This window comes from Pelmatolapia mariae, linkage group LG8, assembly GCF_036321145.2.
Source record: "Pelmatolapia mariae isolate MD_Pm_ZW linkage group LG8, Pm_UMD_F_2, whole genome shotgun sequence".
In the NCBI taxonomy this organism is placed as follows: Eukaryota; Metazoa; Chordata; class Actinopteri; order Cichliformes; family Cichlidae; genus Pelmatolapia; species Pelmatolapia mariae.
Genome location: NC_086234.1, coordinates 20,760,509 through 20,783,764, shown reverse-complemented (window position 1 = coordinate 20,783,764; position 23,256 = coordinate 20,760,509). Strand labels below are relative to the sequence as shown.

The 23,256-nt window shown below is 39.8% G+C and overlaps 1 protein-coding gene across 2 annotated transcripts in view; it reads right to left on the bottom strand.

Moving 5' to 3' along the window:
- The window catches only part of trrap (transformation/transcription domain-associated protein), an 82,518-nt gene extending 63,634 nt beyond the window's left edge, over nt 1–18,884 (bottom strand). For both annotated transcript variants that reach the window (XM_063481502.1, XM_063481503.1), the window contains exons 1-26: nt 18,845–18,884; nt 18,092–18,263; nt 15,929–15,978; nt 15,221–15,331; nt 14,158–14,262; nt 13,819–13,902; nt 13,325–13,381; nt 13,018–13,143; nt 12,357–12,434; nt 11,984–12,072; nt 11,384–11,480; nt 10,606–10,744; nt 9,784–9,862; nt 8,951–9,185; nt 8,512–8,848; nt 8,188–8,285; nt 7,806–8,000; nt 7,509–7,700; nt 7,235–7,400; nt 6,895–7,151; nt 6,511–6,711; nt 4,981–5,132; nt 1,617–1,816; nt 1,146–1,363; nt 642–839; nt 135–395 (exon numbers count right to left, since the gene is read on the bottom strand). In XM_063481502.1, coding sequence (XP_063337572.1) covers nt 135–395; nt 642–839; nt 1,146–1,363; nt 1,617–1,816; nt 4,981–5,132; nt 6,511–6,711; nt 6,895–7,151; nt 7,235–7,400; nt 7,509–7,700; nt 7,806–8,000; nt 8,188–8,285; nt 8,512–8,848; nt 8,951–9,185; nt 9,784–9,862; nt 10,606–10,744; nt 11,384–11,480; nt 11,984–12,072; nt 12,357–12,434; nt 13,018–13,143; nt 13,325–13,381; nt 13,819–13,902; nt 14,158–14,262; nt 15,221–15,331; nt 15,929–15,978; nt 18,092–18,191 — 3,825 coding nt within the window. In that variant the 5' untranslated portion in view covers nt 18,192–18,263; nt 18,845–18,884. The remainder of the gene's footprint in view (nt 1–134; nt 396–641; nt 840–1,145; nt 1,364–1,616; nt 1,817–4,980; nt 5,133–6,510; nt 6,712–6,894; nt 7,152–7,234; nt 7,401–7,508; nt 7,701–7,805; nt 8,001–8,187; nt 8,286–8,511; nt 8,849–8,950; nt 9,186–9,783; nt 9,863–10,605; nt 10,745–11,383; nt 11,481–11,983; nt 12,073–12,356; nt 12,435–13,017; nt 13,144–13,324; nt 13,382–13,818; nt 13,903–14,157; nt 14,263–15,220; nt 15,332–15,928; nt 15,979–18,091; nt 18,264–18,844) is intronic.
- Nucleotides 18,885–23,256: the final 4,372 nt, after the last annotated feature.

The following is a 23,256-nucleotide window of genomic DNA, read 5'->3' as shown; positions in this document are numbered from 1 at the left end:
GCTGCTGACAGAAAGTAATACTGCAGCTTTTTACTGGAGGTCCTTCTATTCATGAATGCAGTGCATTTAACAAGCAACAGCAGCAAAGTATTAATCCAAATTTAAGGTTTAGAGAAAACTGTTAAGACTTTTACCTCTTTGTGTGGTTCCATGATCACAGTAACACTCTTGCCAGTGACCTGGGCTAGCACCTGCAGGGAGTGCATTGCCTGCTTTCTAACAGTCGAGTTGGGGGAGGTGACCTCTCGGACCAGGTCATGGGTGACCATGTGAAAAGACTTGTCCTGTGCAGCTAGCAACTCCTCTGTCTTTTCTTCATCTTTCAGTGGAGTGGCACAGCGCACCAGCAACTGCTCCAGGGTGGTCTTCGCCATGGCTACTGCTCCATTTGACACCTGTGGATTTAAAACAAAAAAACAAAAAAAAAAAAACAAACAAACAAAAAAAAAAAAACGGGGGAAAAAAGAAAAATCAATAACTTAATAAATACAAATGCCTGAACAGGAAGAAGAATCACATGACAAGTTATACAGTATATGCTGACAGAACGTGACAAAAAGCACAAACAGGTAAATTTTTGCAACCACAGTTATTTAATAAATAAAATAAATGCATAACAAGTTGTAATCAATTGCTCTCACCTCTCCTGTAAGGTCCATCATGACAAACAGCAGTGCTTTGAGAAAGGTGAGCTGGTTTTGTAGCACCCAAATCAGAGGCAGTCTCTCCATAAGGAACTTGATTGACACAACACCACCAAGCTTGGCATACCAGGCTTGTTCATAGCAGCAGGCACACAGACGCTCCACTATGTAGGAGAAGAGGGGCAGCTGGCATGCCTGGGGAAGTAGAAGCCAGGGTAATTAAGGGTGATTCCCATTTAAAAACTATACACATAACACAGAGTCATTATTGCAAGATGCTAAAAAATGAATTGAATTTGATCAGAGGCTAGTTGGATATAGGGTTCAAATTTCAATATGAAAATGAGAGTAATCAATTTGGCAGAGTATTCATTTTTACGAGGATGACAGAATGAAGTCTAAGCTGGGTTAGTTTACCACAAATTTGCAGAAAAGCAATTCATGATTTTGTTAGACTGCTAAATAAGTGAACCATATAATGCCCTCCTCTTAGTAACGTACCCTCTCCTTAGACCCAAGGATGATGCTGGCCACGTCAAAGATTACGGCCAGGGCCACTTCCCCGATCTTACACAGCTCCTTCTCCTCGTAGGCCATGCAGATAGCTATGGCGTCAATCAGAACAAGCGGATCCATGCCCTGTGAGCCATTCTCCTCGCTGTGGAACATAGCTGTGCTTGGCTGGCTGCCCAGCTGGTAGCACGGCAGCAGGAAAGGGCCTGGGTTGAAAGAGTAGGACAAAAGGAATGGAATCATGTTTCATGTCAAACATAAGAATGCTACAACTTTACGATAAAGTATGTGTAGAACGTCAATTACAATCATATGTATCACAGGAAACTGGAAAGGAACTAATTTATTTGATCAGCTGAGAATAAAATGCTGATCACAGGGCAAAAGTGAACACTGTTAAATATTAGATCTATATTATCTACTATTAGATCTATAGTACAAAGAATACCAGTCCCTTACCACACTGCTGAGCCACAGCAACCATAGTATAATGGCGAATCAGGCTGGCTACGAAGGGCAGCGCACTGGGCCTCAGGTCTTTTATCACAGCAGACATGAATGCTCCAGTCAGGGCCTGTTCAAAAGTTCGGCGGGCAGGTGTGTCTTGTGCCTTATAGCGGTGAGAAATGATGACACTGGGGATCCACTTCTCAGTAAAGCTAATGAGGGAGAAAACCAAACGATGAATGGGATGTCTACATATTAAAAAGGATGACATATTGTGGCAGTGGCATGCAAAATTTCTCAAAAAGCCCAAAAGCAATGTAATATGCATTCACACAACATTTAAATGTATACAGTGGCTTGCAAAAGTATTCGGCCCCCTTGAACTTATCCACATTTTGTCACATTACAGCCACAAACATGAATCAATTTTATTGGAATTCCACATGAAAGACCAATACAAAGTGGTGTACACGTGAGAAGTGGAACGAAAATCATACATGATTCCAAACATTTTTTACAAATAAATAACTGAAAAGTGGGGTGTGCATAATTATTCAGCCCCCTGAGCTAATACTTTGTAGAACCACCTTTTGCTGCAATTACAGCTGCCAGTCTTTTAGGGTATGTCTCTACCAGCTTTGCACATCTAGAGACTGAAATTCTTGCCCATTCTTCTTTGCAAAACAGCTCCAGCTCAGTCAGATTAGATGGACAGCGTTTGTGAGCAGCAGTTTTCAGATCTTGCCACAGATTCTCGATTGGATTTAGATCTGGACTTTGGCTGGGCCATTCTAACACATGGATATGTTTTGTTTTAAACCATTCCATTGTTGCCCTGGCTTTATGTTCAGGGTCGTTGTGCTGCTGGAAGGTGAACCTCCGCCCCAGTCTCACGTCTTTTGCAGACTCCAAGAGGTTTTCTTCCAAGATTGCCCTGTATTTGGCTCACATTCATCTTCCCATCAACTCTGACCAGCTTCCCTGTCCCTGCTGAAGAGAAGCACCCCCAGAGCATGATGCTGCCACCACCATATTTGACAGTGGGGATGGTGTGTTCAGAGTGATGTGCAGTGTTAGTTTTCCGCCACACATAGCGTTTTGCATTTTGGCCAAAAAGTTCCATTTTGGTCTCATCTGACCAGAGCACCTTCTTCCATATGTTTGCTGTGTCCCCCACATGGCTTGTGGCAAACTGAAAACGGGACTTCTTATGGTTTTCTGTTAACAATGGCTTTCTTCCTGCCACTCTTCCATAAAGGCCAACTTTGTGCAGTGCACGACTAATAGTTGTCCTATGGACAGATTCCCCCACCTGAGCTGTAGATCTCTGCAGCTCGTCCAGAGTCACCATGAGCCTCTCGGCTGCATTTCTGATCAGCGCTCTCCTTGTTCAGCCTGTGAGTTTAGGTGGACGGCCTTGTCTTGGTAGGTTTACAGTTGTGCCATACTCCTTCCATTTCTGAATGATTGCTTGAACAGTGCTCCGTGGGATGTTCAAGGCTTAGGAAATCTTTTTGTAGCCTAAGCCGGCTTTAAATTTCTCAATAACTTTATCTTTGACCTGTCTGCGGTCTAAATCCAATCGAGAATCTGTGGCAAGATCTGAAAACTGCTGTTCACAAACGCTGTCCATCTAATCTGACTGAGCTGGAGCTGTTTTGCGAAGAAGAATGGGAAAGGATTTCAGTCTCTAGATGTGCAAAGCTGGTAGAGACATACCCTAAAAGACTGGCAGCTGTAATTGCAGCAAAAGGTGGTTCTACAAAGTATTGACTCAGGGGGCTGAATAATTACGCACACCCCACTTTGCAGTTATTTATTTGTAAAAAATGTTTGGAATCATGTATGATTTTCGTTCCACTTCTCACGTGTACACCACTTTGTATTGGTCTTTCACGTGGAATTCCGATAAAATTGATTCATGTTTGTGGTTGTAATGTGACAAAATGTGGAAAAGTTCAAGGGGGCCGAATACTTTTGCAAGCCACTGTATATCAATATCTATTGCCTGTCTGCAGTCAGTCTCTTTGTTCTTAAATTTTCTGTCTCCTTTCTGTTCCTTCTGAATTCTTTTTGTCCCTGTTGGTATTTTTGTTATTTAATGCAGCTGAAGGCAACTGAGCCATGATGTGATTGAGCAGCTGCTTTCTCCATGCTTGAGCTTGTGTTTTATAATGCCACATGCCAGGGGCAGACCTGATGGATCGTCTCATTTTATTATTGCCATTTAAAAAAAACTGCTCTTTGGAGAACGAGGGAGAAGGAGCGTATGATGCTGTGGGAGGGAAGAGGGGTGAGAAAATGGCAGGGGGCATGGTCTACAGAATGTCAGATCAATTGCCCTTCACTCATTCTGGGGCATGCCACAGTATCACTACTTCGTTCTTCCAATTTGGCATTTCATGAATTGCAGTGGGGGAGGGTTTTCTCCCATTCTTCTATATTTAGATTGAACAAACACTGAGGCAAAGAGAGATGTTTGAATGATGATGAAGGGAGGGGGAGAAAAAGAGAGACAAAATCTTTCAAGTGAGAGAAAAGACAATGCAAATCGAGACGACTGAAGAGGCGGCGGGCACAGCCCCCGCGATCGTAACTGACACACTTCATTACCCCCATGTGCACAAAGACGTATTTGTGGGCATATGTGTGTTAGTGCATAATGACAGGAGAGTGTAAGGGGCATGGTGTAGAATAAACAGACAGGGGAAAGTCAATTAGCCCCTGCCCGGGGATCAATGATGGTAATGTGACTAACCCACCCGACAACAACCTTCTTTCCTGTTTGTCTGTTCATATATGGGTTTCCGCCTTGCAGCAGAGCCTGCCAGAGGGTGTGTCTGCAAATGTGTAATTAGCAATGCCTGCCCTTGAGAGGGAATTGATGAAGCAGTGTGGGGTGAAGACATCAAGGAGGAAAGAGAAAGCGGGACATGTCAGCAGGTAGCAAGACAGTTGGAGGCGGTGGAGGTAATGTACATAAAGACCTCATGTGAGTGGGAGAGGGCAGACAGGAAAGGTGAAGTAGATGGCAAGGTCAACTTGTGCCAAGTGAAGGTAGAAAAAGGTAGGTGATTAATCAGAGAGTCTGGCTGTGTATGTACTCGAAGGTGCAATTTTATCACTTAAGTGGAAAACCAGTGTAGCAGATACAGCACCGTTTGTCAACTCATTGCAGCGACATTTATCCTAGATAAAACTAAGTGAATGTAAACACTTCCTTAGGTAGTGTCAATGATTTTTTTTTTGGTATAAACTCCAACACATCTATAATAAAGTAAATAATTTATTACATCAGGAATGGTACCCAGGTGCCATGTGGCAACAATATTAAAGTGTATGCTCCAGTCAAATCAAAGCAAGAATGTTTACTCACTTGGGATGAGACAGAAGCTGGTAGAGCGAGTGCTTGTTGTCATCCAGACTTGTCATGGCCACCAGGAAACACTTAATGACCTCCCAGGCCTGTCGTCTGTAGTATGGCTCAGTGTTGGCACTCTTCAGGCAATCTAGGGCTGTCTCAATCGCCTTAGAGGAAATGCAGCAAATGTTACTTCAAAATCTTCAACATTTTCATTCAGAAACTGCAGATTTCTCCGACCCACAATTCCAATATCCTTAAAATTATTAATATGGGAATTAAATTGCATATGCTACATATGTGATTAATTGGGAGAAGTAACACAGAGCACCATCTGGTTGAGCAAAGGTCATTATCATTTCTACATTATGGGCTGTCAAGCCACGGCAGCCAGGCACTTAAAGGGAGAAAATGAACTAATTAATGCCACTCAGAACAGGGAAGAGAACATGAGGAGGAATACAACAATTGAGAGCGCATGAGAGGAAATGAGGGCACAAGCAAAACTGAACTGTCGACCTGTCAGTGGATTACTATAACCGGATGTGTTAGTCAGGACTGGGCCTCTAACAAATCCTTTAGTGATTAGATATAACTTTTAAAAGTATAATGTGTTAGAGAAGATTTCTCAGCTTATATGGTAAAAGAAAGTTGGACAAGAGCTAAAGAAGATAAATAAAAGCTAGAAAATACAAATATATTAAATTCAGTTCCACTGTGCCATTTCTACCTGTTGTACCACACCAAGTTATGCATACTTCTATTTTTTATCTCAGTCTATATAACAGCACCTTCAGTTGCCCTTCCCTAATGTGCCAGCAAACCGCATGGCTGCATCTCAAGCCTGCCAGAGATTTATGCCTTTAGCCATAACATGTGGCTGTGCAGCATGTGACAGTCTGTGTGGGTTTCTGTGGGCTGCCTGTGCCCATGATGATGATGGCAAACACGCAGACTGATAGCCAAAAAGAAGGAGCAGCCATTAGTGAGAGTAAATAATGCCGTCATGGTGGCCCACACTAGATTGATGATTACTGACTGGGGATGAGGAGGAGAAACAAGAGATGAATTTAATTACCTGGAGGACACACACATCTCCTCACTCACTTTCTCTTTCACACACACAAAACTGTGACAAAGACATATTGCTCCCAGTGGAGAACAATAATGAGGAATATCAAACTCTTTTACGTTTAATTCTTTCCTTCTAAAAGTAAATCAAAAAAGGAAAAAAGGGGAAGAAAGAGTCCAACTGGTATAAGAAAGTGCTATAAAGTGAAATACTCCCAAATCTTTTCTCTTTGGCAAAAAGCTAAACGACATTAAGGATAGCATAAGGCCTTTTCCTGGCTCAAAATCGACCTGTGCGGGGTAATTACGCACATAAAATGCATATGACATCTTTTAATGCAAAATCTATGCATTTTCTTCACATTATAGTTATTGGGGTTGATGTTTTCTACTGTTTTTTCTGACTAAAGTCTCTTTAGAAATATCTACAAAGAAGAAAAGAAAAGGGCACAAAAAGACCTGATCATATTTTACCTTCTCCATGGGTAGCTGTATGGATGCTTTGCAGTCAGTGAATTCAGCCTTGATGCTGGGCCCCTGGACCTCAGTCACTACATAATGTAGTCTCTGAGACTCCTTGAGCATCTTCCTGTTGCTGCCTCCAAACTTTCCCAACACCCGATACGCTACATGGGAGATGCTTTCTGCTGGATTACGGAGAGTACGCCACAAAGCCTGGAGCAAAGAGTAGGAAGGGAATAAACTATAAGTTTAAGAAAAAACACCAGGTACATTGAGGGGGAACGTGGCTATATGGAAGCTTTTGAGTTATCCTTGTGTATCATCAATAAAACATTTTCATTCTCTTCTGTGAGGAGAGAAAAAACTGTAATCATTATCACAAAAACAACGCCCTACCTGCATGAGTTCAGCCCTGACAGGTTGGATGTGATCGTAAAGGAAGTCAGGTTGTAGGTTGTCCACACACAGCTCCAGGGTACGAAGGCCTTGGCTGACCAAAGTCTGAGAGCCGTTGAGTGCAGATACCAGTGGATCCATTAGCATGGGTAAATATGGCAACAAGGAGCTCAGACGCACTGGCACTGTCAGACAGAGCTCCACAAACAGGTCCTTCATGTGCTGCTTGTGAAGGCCACTCTGCAGCATGTTCAATCCTAATAGAAATGGAAATGGGTGCTTACAATATTTCATACATGAGTTGTCTGTAATTCAGAGTAATGCTGTGTGTGGTTTTTACCTTGTAGCAGGTTAGGCAGAAGGGGTAGAAACTCTTGGTACAGAAGGTCGTGGCTGCCTCCACCAATGGAACGGAAGAGAGCACGGAGAAGCAGGAAGTAGTTGTAGGGCTCCTTAGCTGATTGAGCCAGTTCCATGGAGCTGTTTACTATCTTGTGGAGGTGCGGCTGATGAAAAGGTAAAGTCTTATTAGTAAAACATGGCAATGGTACAGTGAAATAAGTGAAATAGTCTGCCACTACGCCCCCCAAAAAACTAAAAAAATATCCATTTACCTTGAGCATCTGCTCATTCTCAGCAGCAAACAGTGATACTGAGCCAAAAACAAGTTTAAAGAGCTTGAGGTAGAGGTTTGAGAGCTCAACATTGGAGCCCATCTCTGGCAGTCTTTCAAGAAGATACTCTACTAGGATCGTGGCAAACAGAGCAGACGTTGAGATGTTGGCCAGGAACGAATTTGCCACGATCTAGAAAACAAAAGAGAACAAGAAATGGAATTTGAGCAAGTGATTAATCAAGACCAAAGACCTTATCCCATGTTATTTTCTCTTGATAGGTGAGACAAGACATACCTGCAGTGCGTAGTTCTTCGAGATCCTCTCCACCATGTAGGGAACGGTGGTCTGAAAAATCTCTTTAAATGTAAGAGGGTTCATCATGGTGAAGACCCCAGCAAAGTGCTCCAAAACTTCCTTCTCCTCCTTCATGCGTACAGTCTGGCAGTTAGCCACCCTGATGTATGTCTGCTGATTATTTGCCACCTGCACCTGGTCATGATACACATGAATTATTATACTTCATGCCAGAGCCCATTTTTCTTTCTTTTTTAGAGCCTTCAAAAGCTACAGTTCATCAAAAAAAATTAGAGGAATTTCTTTAATACCACTACTTCATGATTTTTTGTTATGAGACACCATCACTCCCGCAGTACAGTCAGTTTTTATTAGGTTGTACCTGGTAGATGTCCAAGGCCTGCATGGCATATTTGACCAGCTTAATGTAGATCTGAGTCTCCTTAGGCTGGAGCTGCTTGTTAGGAATGAATTGAGCCTCTGTTAAGGGAAAAAAAAAATCACACATTTTGAGATGATTAAAATCTTGAATTTCCTTATGAAATTATTGTTACATGTCCATTTATACATTTTTCTAGATGCTTTTTAATCAGGCAAGAATAGTTGAGCATGTGGGATTTTATTAGATATAAATAGGTTTGCAATAAGTGCCACTTGTGCACAAAGTTACTTCTATTCCCCATCTTTGTTTTGTGTCCCCACTCACCTCCAGGTGCCTTGCAAGAGGTGATACCCCAAGTAATTGTCTTCACGCCACACACTAAGGTCTTGACCAAACTGCGGCAATCCGACACCTGAAAGGTCTGCTTGTCTTCCTTCTCACCACCTCGGTCAAAGGGCGTTGCAGGTGGTTGAGGTGCCACAGTAACAGGAGTTGGAGGAGCAGGTGGTGGAATGGCAGGGGTGGTGGATGGAGTGGGTGTGGCTGGCACCCCAGGTATCGCCCCTGGATCAACAACACCCATCTCTGACTGAGGTTTGCATTTCTTGAAGATGGACACAAGCTGGTAGCGTGCAATGGTGTGAAATTTAAGTACAAACACCTGTTGATAAAGATAAGGAAAGAGGGAAAATTTTCAATATTTATCTAGCGCTATGTCTATTGAAATAAATAAGACTTTTCAATTGATCCTTGTGCAACCCACCTCCAGCATCCTCATCAGGATGTCTCGCCCATTTCCGTTCTCCTGCTCTGATTTTGAGCGGATACAATCCACCAGGTTGAGCAGCAGCTTGCAGGACATGGTCTGAATGTTACTGGGAAGCGACTCATCATCAATGTTTTTAGCGAAGAGCTGCACAGCTAGAGATAAATCTGTCAGGGTCAAGTTCTGACGCACATGATGCACCAGGTCTGCTAGTGTGCTGTAGGCCAAGGGTCTAGAAAATAAGACAGACATGTAACTGTGACATTTGGAGGTGAATCATAATCATATTTCATTACTAAATAGTGGTACAAACTGAACAGACTGGCTTAGTGAGGAAGCCGTATTTTCTAAAAGGCAGAGAAAAGCAATCAAAGAGGCTGAAAGAAGAAAAGGATATGGAAAGTAGCTTTGGGATGAAGAGAGAAAGGGAGAGAGAAGACAAGCTAATGAGTGACAATGATAATCCTGCCAGATCTCATCCAGCTGCCGTGCTTCCTATGTATTACTAATGTGAAATGACAGGCATTTTGTTGATGAGGTGAGCTAGTTTGGCAACTGAGGCGGGTCAAGGAGGTTTTGCAATCGAACTAAAGGAGGATGTGCAAGCAGCCTGCACTCTGGAGATGAGGGTGTACATGACAACTTGACAGTGCCTTCTGTGCTGCAGTGTTTTCAGTCAGCTTCCTTGAGAATTTTGCAGTACTGAGAACTACCTGATTAATATGCTAGGACACTTAACATGCACCTGGCTGAGAAATCATCCATGAGAAAGAGGCTGTTCTGACACAGAGGAGTTCGAATGATCGTGACTACACATACAAAGAACTTACCTAAGCGTCTCCCGAGCAGTGTAGCCAGAACCGATGAGGATGGACTCATCAAAAAGTTTGTCCATACATGGGATAAACTCTGAAACACAATGAAGTAGATATTGTGAATTCAGAGCTGATAGTTGAACCTGAAACAACAGCCGATGGGTGACAGAATTAAATAAAAGCAGTAAAAAAAAATATGAAGAGGGTGTTACTGGAAATGCTTTTATTTGTGATTAATACAAGAAAAAAAAATTACATGCCATTTGGTTTGTTTAATATTATAAATTTAGCACTGTGCCTGACACTGCTCTGTCAGCAGGAGGTTAACAGCAAACACCTAACAGCGTTGGTAAATCTGTCACAGAAAATAAGCCAAAAATCAGTAAAAGTGGTTTGACCTGCAGCAGAAGAACTAACTTGCAGTAAAATGCAGAAAATCATCCAAAATGTGTCATGCTGTGTCAAGGCTTCACTGATGGATGGTTGTGCTTTCATTCCATTTCATCTACAGTCTCACTTTTAACCTCTCAGTCACCAATTCAAACTGAGATTCTACAGCTACATTTTGACAGCTAATAAAAATGTTATTTTGGAAAGGGTGAAATGTGTAAACTCAAGTATGCCTTGGAAAGGATCCAGGCTGCTGGTGTTTTGACTAGAACAAACACATTAAGTTACACTTAGCATTAACGTTTTAGAAAAAGGCAAAACATGTCTAGTGCCAAAAAAGGGAAAAAAAGAAAAAAGACTTTAAGACTGTAAAAAATATTTTCGAGACTTCAAATCATTCTTTGTTAGGATGGATTACATGGAATGTGTTTGTGTCCATATACGTACGGCTACGCAGGTCAGTTGTGAGGATGTGCTTGGCTGCAATGAGCAGTTCTTTGCGGAGATGAGCAGTCTCAGAGGGGCAATTGGTCAGCAACTGCAGCATACCCTTTACCATCTGTTGAGAGTACTTTGCTACCAAGTCCTAATATGGTAAACAAACACATACAGTATCATTAATGATTAGGATTATTTTAAAATTGATTATTCTGAGGGCAGTCACACACCAAAATAAAAACAAAAACAAAACAAAAAAAGAAGGCAGTAATAATACAAGGAAAATCTTTAGACTAGCAGCCAAGCTCTTTCTTTGCAATGCGGACACACACACACACACACACACACACACACACACACACACACACACAGAAAAGCTTGCTAATATAATTCCTGTAAGTGGGTTCTAATTTCTGTCAGTGTTTTTGAAATCAGTACAAGTTGTCTCAGAATGTTTACACACAGTGAATAAAGCAGGTGGTAAATTCAGAGAAGCTATTTGTGCTATTATTATTTATTATTATTATTATTATTTTGGTTTAAGAAACTAAAGCAAGTGTAACTCAGTTTTAGCTTCGTTTTTCCATTGTCTTCCAATTACTGAACAGATTATAGTACACCTTTTCCTACCAATCACAACAGCTATGTGCAGAAACAAAATTCAAACAAACGATTCACAACATCATGACACATACAAAGATTCATCTGAAATTACATTTATGTTACTTCACTCAGCAGGACCAAATGACACTGTTTTGCAGTGTCATTAACCATCAATAAGAAGTACCTGGTAGATTCGAATGATGTAGGCCAGGAATGACAGTGTCTTGATCTGGGCAGCAATGAAGTCTGCATACAGCTCCTTGTTATAAAGCTTGTGTTGCCTAAAAAAAGAAACAAAAAAATCATTTAGTCCCATCAAAACACTGATGACAGTGTTAATGATGATGTATGCCTGCAGTAATTACAGAGGTTAAAATCGTGGGAGTCAATTCTACAAGGGTGACTTATTTGCTTGCGTCACAGCTATTACTGAATGAAGCAGAAACTGTTTCTCTGTACCTGATAGAGACTGCTGAGGTATTTTGTGTTAAATTAATTCTGCTCCATTTCCCTTCTGTTCAGAATGCTTAACAAAACCCTCTCCCCACCCAGAAAGGTCTCGTCTCTTACTAAAACAACAATTTTTTTAACAATTTTACCTTCCCCAAGTAGGTTTTAGCAAGCAAAGAGCCAAGCAACACTGTCAGCTAACTTGGCATTAGCAGCAAAAAAAAAAAAAGAGGAAAATGAAATCAGTTCCTCAAACCCATTTCAAAGGCTGTAAATTGGATCTGAGATACACTCCCACAGCTCACATAGATGCTTTTAGCCGGATATACTTTACCTGGCCTGGGGAGACACTTGAAGCATGATGGTGTTCATGATGAGAGGCACAAATTCTGACACCACATTGTGAATGTTTAGTTTGTACAGCTGAGGAGACAGAGCAAACATACAACCTGAGTTACTACACCAAAAAACCCCCCAACATTTTGATATATACATTGTAATGTATATATCAAAATACATTGCTGTTATTCCTTTGCATTTAGATTACAAGTTTTAAACATAATATATTATAAAATGTTTTATAAGCAAGAAAACGTCCCATTTTGTAGCAACCTTCATTCTTTTTTTCTCATTCTGGAACAACGTCACCTTATTTTCCTGTGTGAACAGATGTGTATATTACAGAAGTTCAAGAGTATTACACTCACTTGATACATCAGCACCACTATGATAGGCAGCTCTGCTAGCACCTTGAGAGACAAGGACCCCCGCGGGATGATGGTGTGCTTGAGGCAGAAAGAAAAGGACAAATGTAAGTCCTGAGTGACACACAAGCTGGACATAAAAACTGTTTCCAGGAAATGCAATACTGCTGCATAAAGAGGAGGTAAATAGCTCCGTGGAGTAAAAACAACTACTGTTTGCGTTCACATTTTCTGGATTTTTCTTGCAAAGTTATGCTTCCACTATAGTTTTTGTCCAATGAAGACCAGAACTCATTTTAAGGAAAAGAGTTTATGAAATTTACATTTAATAATGGACAAAGTTTCCCAGCGAGACAAAAATTATATGCAGCGTCAGATTAAACTGACAAAACTGTATGGCTTATAAATGTTCAGTTTACCCTGAGCAGAGAATTCATTACTATAATAATGCTGAATCCTTGTGTGTCTAAAATGTAAAAGAGGTCGCTGCTTTAAAAATAAGAGCACAATGTATTATTTAATACATTTTATATTATGGTTTTGTTGCAGTTGCTCTTATTGTATCAAAACGGTGCACTACTACCCTCCACTGGCTGCAGGCAGTACTGTAAAAAGTAGACAGTATTATGTAGAAACAACAGCTAGAAAGGGGCGGTTAGCTTACTGTTCGTGTTTCACTATCTTCCCTCTCAGGTGCAGTCTTAACCAGCACTGATGTGATCATCCCCACCATTTCTGGTGAGGGAACTGTGTTCTCTGCTATCACCTGTGGATTCTCAAAATACCTCGCCTAGAAGAAAGTAGAAATAGAAGGAAATTACACCTTGATAAAGATACAGGTGGCAAGGGAGGCGAGCAGTGAGAGAAAACAATGGTAACTTAAAAGTGCTTTCACTAAAAACAGAGTCACATCAGAACCAACACTTTTACTCACTATACCCAAAACCACCTGCTGAAAAGCCTGTACTTACAACAACTTTAGGAAGGTCTTTGTAAATCTGCTTCACAAAGTCCAAAAAGTGGTGAATCTGGGAAGAGAAGAATACGGTAAACATGTTGATCTAATACTCACAAACTGCTTAAATGTTCTATTTTTCATGAAAAGTTACACAAGTACTTCTGCCCCCTGCCGTCTCTCATTCATGTTCTTCTAAACATGTTTAGTTTGCTAGTCATATTTTTATTGATCACTGTGTGTTTTAAGAGATAAAGTATTTACTGTATTTATTAATTATGACTTGGTGTTCATCACATCTAATGACCATTTATAAAAAAGTGTCCTTCAAGAGATCACAATATTTCTTCATTAAGGACAGCATTTATGACCAATGATCAGGTTTTTTTAACTGATTATTAGTTAACTAAGAATTCAGACTGAAGACACACATAATATCAGCATCATCACTTTCTCAAACGTCATTACAATGCCCAACAAACTTTAAACACAGAACACAGAGACGCTCACCTCCTGAGAGATTGGAGGCCGGAACTGTTTGTGTAGCTCAATAATGATGCGAAGGCATATCAGCACATTTTCCTCACTTTCAATCTAGAAAAAAAAAAAAAAAAAACAAAAACAAAGGGGGAAATATAAACATAAAAAGCAGCCACCTGACTTCATGTGTGCAATGCATAATTACATATATGATAAATTACTAATTCCTACTATTCACAGTGAGTGGTAAAAATCAAACATCAAGATGCAAAATATTTACAGTAAGAATATTGACAATATAATTTTAAAGCACCTGACAGGTACAAAACCATAAAAATCAAGATATTGTAAGAAAACAGGGGTTCATACCTCCAGGAAGCGGAACATCACAGAGAGGATGTTCTTGGTGTGGGGACGAAGGTGCTCATTTGTTGGAATGCGATGGATGATTTCCAGCACTAGCTTTCGCAATTGCTTAAAAAATTAAAATAAAATGAAATAAATAACAGGTAATCACATTTAAATTAAGAATTCAAACTTGATTGCACTCATATCATTTCAATTCAGTTCAATTTTATTTATATAGCGCCAAATCACAACAGTTGCCTCAAGGTACTTTATATTGTAAGGTAAACACCCTACAATAATACAACTTTGATTAAATCCAACAGTCACTAAATTCATGAGATGTGTTATAATGAATTTCATTGACATGAATTTCATTAATATACCACAAACATTTAACAGCTCTGTAAGGGGGGGGGGGGGAATCCATGCTTAAACAGTAAGTTTGGGTAACTCAATCAATTCATGCAGCTCTCTCTGGTTCTGCAGTTCTGTTCATCCATCTACACTGTTGTGCTGTCAGGTGATAAGCTTTGTTGATATTAGCTGTAGATTTTTCTGCACACTACTGAATATAACTGAAATAAGTTAAGGTAACTCAATCAATCAATTTGTGCATTTTCCTCTGGCCTGCAGTGCTTTTCATCCATGTAGATTGTTTTGGTGTGAGTTGATTAGCTTTGGTGTTATCAGTTGTAGAGATGTCTGCATTTAAAAAAAAAAAACACTGTCCTTGTGGTGCTCTAAGCAAAACCTCATGACTCAGTTACTGAAAAGAAAGGCACAAGTCATCATCTTCAGGGTCACTGAAGGAGTGACTTTTTCTAGTGTTTACATAGAACAACCAAAGATGCAGCTAGCTAACAGTACAGCTCAGAGACCGCTATCCAATTGATGGGTCTAGTTCAGTTATTCATTGATTAACATTTCAGTAACCGTGTCCTGTTGATTTAATCAAGTGGTGCTTTATGTAGCAAAAAGATGTGCTATTAGTTCTATTATAACAAAGAGAAATCAGACACCTTTACAAAAAGTATGTTAAAAACTCACACCAATCTAGATAGATAACACATCTTTTTAAAGTTACCTGTGTTGGTTTTTCTTGAAGAAACTGCACCTCTCCATCCTGAAGAAATGTAAGGAAGCGAGGGATGATATGTTCTAAGAAGGTGGAGTACTGAGGTGAAGAGGTCACATTCTGAAATAGTCAAGTACAAAAAAAGAGCAACTTTTTTACAAGCATTTTCATGTTTCTGCATGCTTACGTTAGAAGTTCTCATCTGATAACCTAACATCTCATGGTAATGACCAATAGGGCTTCTGGTGTAGCCTGTGCATACCAAGCTAATAGACAATATTACCCATACCAATACTTTACTTTATATTCCATCTGTGGGTCTTTGTTTACAGTACAAATATGAAGGCAAGTCAATTTTAATTAGCAAAACTGTGTTACAGCCAGTTATTTAGAGATTTCCTTTCTCAAGGTTTGTTTACCTACATGCATCCAAAACCCACTCAGATATAATTTCTCATGACTAATGGTGCAACAAATAGATTACAAGTAAAAATCCAAAAGTTTCCTGTATTAAAGCATTTTCATCTTTGCAAATATTCTCAACATTTAAAATACAAATATTTTTTAAGGTTAGGATTCCAGTTACCACCCAAAATCTCACACAATTACATTTTAGTAAGATCCATAAAACCTACCAAAAATCCACCATAATCTATCTTTAGAGACAAAGAAAATGAATCTACTCCATCACAGAGTGGAAACATTCATCAAACTCACCTCAAAGTTCTCGCTGACCTCCTGCATCATCTTCAGTTTAGTTTCATCAGCTGGAAGTTGAAGGACAAGAGTGTCGCCATTAATCAAACTTGCTAATGATACAGTTCCAGGTGTCATTGTTATCTCCATGTGCTCAGCAGGGGCTCTCAGATCTTATCAGTTTTACTTTCAGCGTCCAGGCTAATCAAAAGGTACATCAAGAATCACACAGACACACACGCACACACTCACACTGACAAGCACTCTCCCACACATACGTACCTTTGACTGGACTAAAGCATATCGCTCTCATCACATCGCTCATGCTAAGCACAGGGACCTCATCTGAGCAATTTTGGACACACCAAACAGGAGTAACGAGCTGCATCTAATAACTAATGTGCATAAGAAATGTCCTTCTTATCATTTCTCACATTAACTATTCCCTTGCCCATCAACAAATGTGTACATTTATTCTTTCATATACTAATTGCAAAATTCTGGTTGGACCCTGAAGTTTAAAGTAACAATTTCGCCAACAGCCACTGCTACTGATAGTTCGGGGTTTTGTTGTTATTGTCATCTATAGGGATGGGTACCGGTGTCCGGTGCCATGATGGCACCAGTTCTGACATAAACGGTAGTAACCAGACCGAAAAGCAGCGCACATTTCGGTGCTTTATTTCGGTGCTTTTTTTTTTCCTGAGCCAATTCTAGCCAATCATTTTACGTTTCCGAGGATAGTAGGCGGGCCCAGGTACGTACGTTCTTTTAGAGCAGAGCTACAGATTAAAAATGCCCAAGGCGAAGCGGTCAAAAGTCTGGCTGTACTTCACAGCAAAAGATGCAAACTCAGCAGCCTGCAACAAGTGCTTTAAGGTGATACTGTGATACTGTCAAAGGAGGTAACACCTCAAATCCGATGAAACACCTGGCGTCACAGCGTTTTTTTAAAAGCCGAGAAATGCGCCGTGTTTGATAGCTTGCTGCGAGACCTCACACCGAGCACATCTACTGCGGGTGTGGTGCCTGTTATCGGACGCGGAGTTAGCAACATCCCCCAAAAACCCGAAAAGGAGAGTCCTGGCCCCTAGCCCTGCCAGTGTAGCAGAAATGATGACGATGATGATGGCAGCAGCAGCCGTTCTTCTCTGCGTGAGTAGCTTAATGTTGTTCGTGTGTAATTTACATTGAGTAGGCTAACCACGTTATTACATTAATGCATGTAAGGTGAACTAGCAAACACCGTCGTAGTTACATGCGGCTGTCTTCTTGTTTGACGGCAGATACTGCCTTCACCCTGGCCAAAAAGGCTAAAATGACCAAAGAAAAAGTGGAAAACAGTTAAACATGAGAGGTTTTTGGACAAAGTTTTTTCCATTGTTTAAGCACTGCTTCCAGCCAAGAGTGATGCCATACTGTATATGCCCTATAGCTGCAGAAAAGGCTAATATTGTTATCTTTTTACAAAAAAAACAACAACAGCTGAACATGAGAGGTTTTTGGACCAATTTTGTGTTCTCCATTCTTTAAGCACTGGTTTGAGCACGGTGCTCAAACCGGCACCGTTTCAAAAGTACCGGTTTGGCACCGGTATCAGATAAAACCTAAACGATACCCATCCCTAGTCATCTATCTCACTCTTTATAAACAAGGAATCAAGGAAATCTGCACTGTATAAGATAACTGAATCTTTTAAAGTTGCTCAGCTCCTCATCACATTACCTATGAACATTTAGCTTGTGCAAAATTGATTACTGCTAACTACTGTCATTGGCAAATGTCACTCTCTTTTTGATTAATGGCAAATATCAGTGAAAAAGGCCAAAATCAACTGACACATCCACAACACTTTTATAAAAAAAATTAATGCACACACATCTTCCTCCTAATAACCGTTAAATATGCATGCCAAGTATCTATGCTTAAATTGGATAATGCCTCTAAATCCCAACAATTTATCTGTAACTGCTGGATTACTGTTGGATAAAACCTTTTAAACCCATAAGGGCATTTATGTGTTTAGAGGCTTAAACTACATTTGCAGCTATTCAAACAATAAATCTGCATTTGAAACAGTAATCCTCACAAAATCAAATAGATATTTTCTAAAACTAAATAATTTTTTCCAGATTTTTCAAACATTTGACACCAAAAAATACACAGCAATGTTTATGAACTTACGTGTGTTCGCATCTGTTAGAGCTGCCACAAACTGCAGGTACTTCTTCATAAGCGTGGTCTGGTCCACCACAGTGGGACTGGGCGCGGGTACAAAGGCCATGGTGGCAGCACGGACAGACTGGGATGCAGTCTGCACAGGTCTACGCGATCACTTTGAGCTCATGTACACTACCTGCAAGAGGAGATAAACTACTTTCCTTATCTTTGCATGCAAAAAACACCCCAAAAAAACAGAAGATGTATCTGATGAGCATTCAGGTAAAATTAGTTTGTAACAGGAAACCTGCTGCGTCCCACCAACAAACCGGTAACGTCCATAATAAATAACATGCCAATAAATGGGCGCAGAGTGATGACATCATTATACATCAGCTAGCACAATTTCTGTGCACTCTAATAGCGTTTGAAAATTTAAATGAAAAAACTTGGGGTTTCGGCATAAAACTGGAACCAATGTTTTGTTAAGATGCATTACAATCTTAATGATTTACTCAATGAAACACAAATTTATACACATTTATTTTAGAGAACCAGCTGTCGAACGGCAATGCTAAGCTAGTTTCGTTAAAGAAAGAAAGCGCTCGCGCATCCCAGAACATTAAACTCCTTTAAAGAGACTATAAACAAGAGCCACAAAAAAACAAAGCACATTTGCTTCAACTAAAAACTACCCCAAAACACCAGTATCTAAGACTCCAAAAAACTGCTCATATTTATCCAAAGTTTGTAAGAGAGAGCGAATCTTTCACTTACCAAACGCCACAGACAGGAAACTGTCCCTCGCCTGTATGCGCCGTGCTCGCGCTCCCGTTTGCGCCCAACGATGTGTGATATCTCTCCGCGTAATGCATATTATAGCTTCTTTTTTAACAATAACATATGGTATTATGATATCTGTTTAGCATTTATGTGCATAATAGTGACAAATTCGTTATTCAGCTCTACAATGATATATTTTTAAAATGAAAAGCTGTTATTCTAGTACCCGCGGAAGAATATATAGTGTAAAACAGTAGCTATAAGACCATCATTTTCGATGGTCTTCTGGCTCCTAGGCTTCTACAGTAGAGGAAGTAGTAGGCTAAGTAACATGGTTCCTGGAGGTAATAGGCTTCCCAGTGGGGTAGACGTTTCACCTTGAATAAATATAATATCAGTGGTCTTTGTGCAAACAATATATATTCAAATATAAGCAATCATTAATAGAGGACTTAAAATAGAAGTTTGTACTGATGGCTTCGTTTTAAAATAGGCAATTTGAAGCCCTTTTTTTTAGTTATATGGATACCTGGTTGCCATGCTATTCCACAATACTGATGGGACATACAATAAATAACTACTGTAATTAATAACAGGTCATGAGTTTGCATTTTGGAAAGCCAACACACATGTAGATGCCTTTCAAATGTTAGCAAAATAATGTTTTAAGGGATGTGTTTACACGGAGTTGAACAGATTTTGCATCAGTAGCAGTGCTGGAGGACAGTAAACATTGTCCAGGGGGATATTGCTCTACATAGCAAAAGATCAATAGATAATATTAATAACTAATCACTAGTGTATGCGGAATTGTATTTAATTGGCCATGGGATGTAGTGATATTTAATCTGAATTAAATTTATTGACTAATTTGTTCCATGTGTTCGTGTTGCTTTTGTTAGTTATCGTGAGCTGTTTTAACCACAAGATGGCAGCCTACTGAAGCTGTTTCTGGAGTCTATCCATGTTCTGAAATTACCAGTGCTCAAAGTAAAGTGAATGTGATGCCATCCTTTATTAATAATAAAATGTCACAGACTGCAAAGTTTTGCAAACATGACACATTTACTCTCACCTGATGCCAGGTTATGTGATTTTTACAGAGAGCAAAAGTGGAATCTTATGCTTCAAGTTGATTCTTTGTTGTTGTTCTTTTTTAATTAATTGAGACTGTCACATGACTGGGACAATACCAAAGGAAATATGTGCAACAGTGAGTTATGATTCAACAATATCCTAGGAAAACAGGCAAACAGTTTGATAACATTATTAATTTAAAAAATGACTCAATTCTGGGTTGATGAATTACGTTGTTATGGATTTGCTTTATTGTGTTTTGTATTGGCTTGTACTAAATCCTAAGGTAAGAAAACACTTGAAAAATAAGGTATTGTGCAAAAATCTTGAGCCACCCCTAATTTGCTCCCATGTGTTTAGTTGAATGTGTGATAAATGCCAAAAATACTACAGTGTGACAGGCATGAAATTGTGTTTTTGCACCAACAAGGTGATTCCCAAAGAGCTATTAGCAGGAGACTTGGCATAGCTCAACATGATGTGCAGTGTGTCCTTAAAAATTTAAAGGAAACCAGACAAGAGGAGGACGAAAGAAGTGCAAAGCCTAAAAAAAGAAAACTATCTACAGCAGATGAACAGCTGACATGAGAAATCAATCTGGCCCTTCAGTTGAACTCTCACCTGTTCACTGAAGCCTCAATAGAAATTCATTCAATTCATTCAAGCTCATTTGAATAATACAAACTCTGTTTTTGCCTGTATTCCCTTCACCTATTTCCCATTTTCCCAGCAAAATATATTTAAAAAACTAAAGATGCCCCCATACTTTGCCACCTTACTGTATTAATAACTAAAGTTATACATTTTGCAATGAATGTTAACAGTGTTCATTGATCCTCTTGACTCTGTGAAGTGAGTCACAAGCTAAACAGTTATTCTATGAGATCAGAGCATGTAACCTTTTCATGATCATTTTTAAAACAGCCCCCGACTTTCATTTTGACCACATTAAGTTGCTGTCATGCACGCTTTTGTGGTTCACAAATGACAGTGTAGGGATAAGGCTTGAGATTTCTTTTTTTTTTTCATAATGCTTGTTTTAATAGCTCTGGAAATAATGAAGTCTGGTTGAAAGATGATCATTATTTATCTTGCATAATCTATCAAGCCTGTGTCCTACCCACAAGCTTTGCTAATGGGTTTTAATTCCCTCCTTCACAGCCCTCCTCCTCCTCCTCCTTCCATAGACTGGAGCCACTGGCACAAAGACTGCAGAATGAGATATCCCTCTCACTGAATGCCACATATGATGTAAGAGTTAATCTGACATATAATGTGACTTTCTCATTCTCCTTTGCACTCTATGTTCCCTAAGTAATAATGATCTGCTAAAAGATGTTTGTCTCTGGCTTATTGGGCTGTCCTGTTTGTTTCATCAGTGGTTTTTTTTTTCTTTCTCTCCCTGATGGGGGCTTTATCCTGAGAGGGAAGAGTGGATGACACACTGGTTTCCAAAACCACTCATCTGTCCATTAGATATGTGTTTTTCTCAGTGCTCTGCAGCGACTGGTGATGCCCTTATGATGAAGCCGCATCGCCCCTGCATTATTTCTTCCATAGAAAGAAGTGCACTTTCCTTGAGACTGGGTCTGAATCATCAACAATACCCAAAAATCTATTCATGCATCTGAAGCGCCCGTGGACATTCACTCATTTTTTTTAATATCACTCCTGAGGTCTGTATGAATAAGAGACATGTTCTCTGTGACACAGGCAAACACTCATAGCAGAATCTCCTCCACGGTGAATATGCTTGTTAATGAAAATCATAATTTTGTAACGGCACTGACGTCCCAAGTTTGTTGGCCGTTGCCGGTAGGTGAGTTATGTCTTTATCCTATAGTAAACACAAAGTAGATAGTGAGAGTCAGCGTTAAAGCGTTTGTGTTTAATCAAGACGTGTGCACGAGCACAAGCAACTGAACCCCATGGCCAAACTAACAGCGTTGATGGTCAGTCCCTGCTGTCCATTACTGCTTAAATCATCAAACAGATTTGCAGTAATGTTCTCTGAGGGTTTTTGGGCCATCGTCCTGCTGAGCTTTGCACTGTCACGAACTAAAACTACGAAAGGTGCCAAGTATCAAACTTTAATTGCTTTAATAATATTAAACCAGTGAGTTCTAACTTTTATGGCCTATGAACCCTTATAAAAAGAAGCTGTGTCTGGACTGGTTGAAACCTCCGTGACACAGTTCAAATGTCTGAGGTGTTAGATGTTTTATTGAAAAAAGAAGAAGAATAGGATCAAGCCCAGTGATTTCAAAAATGTTCTACACAAAAAATAGAACAATCCGGGTACCACACTTATTTTTTCTCCACAGTTTTCACTTCCATGTTGATTTTTTGAACGTTAAGTTGCCTCTTGGTTGGAAACCTGACTATATCTAACCGTACTTATGTACTGTATGTTGTAACTTTACCCCTAACTTTACTAAAGCTTGCATGGCAATTAAAAATTGTTCCAACCAAAGTTCCAAGAGTGACAATAATTGTTGCTCTTAATGACAATTTTTCACAAATCTGGCTGGATTACAGCCACGAGTTCTCTGATTCATGTGCTTCCTAATGAGAGAGAGTGATGAGTCAGACGTGGACAGCTTGAAGATGCGATGCCTTCATTTTATTTAACATGAAAATAATTGTAAAATGTTTAGTCTTTTACCGACTCTGCATGCAATTATCTAAGTCTTTGATCATATCTTTGGAGAAAATCAAAATCTCCACGAGCTTCATTTCTGCTGTTTTAAATCCCAGAATTGAACAGTTTTTGCTCAGCGCTCGACTGCTTCCATTTTATCATCCCCGAGTGTAAAACAGCTCTGATTGACTTTGTGGTTTGGATCATGGTTGGATGCCATCTTCAAAGCACAGTGGTAGGCTTCCAGTCAGCACAACAGGCTTTATTGACCTTTTGCAACTAGGCAGGCAACTGTTGCTAATTGTTTACCACCACATCCTGTTTCTCCACCGTTGGCTTTATTGAAGAGGCTCACCTGCATTGGGAATCATTTGTTATGTTTTTTCACAGCTGCAATTCAGTCTCTAAATTGCCTTGAGGCCACGTGTGTTGGTGCAATGTTTGAAAAATTGATGCATCCAAACTCAGATCGATTCTTCTTTTATTTTTTTATTTATTTATTTTATTGCAGGACTTCCATAAATGTGTTCTGAAGTTATTCTATTGTTTATTATCCATATATACCTCAAATTCTACCACATACAGCGCACACTCACACATATGTCTGGGGATGGGAACCGGGTAAAAAATAAAGCATGATAACGTGGTGGATCATAAGGCATCCGTATGAAAATAACCACGCCTTCTA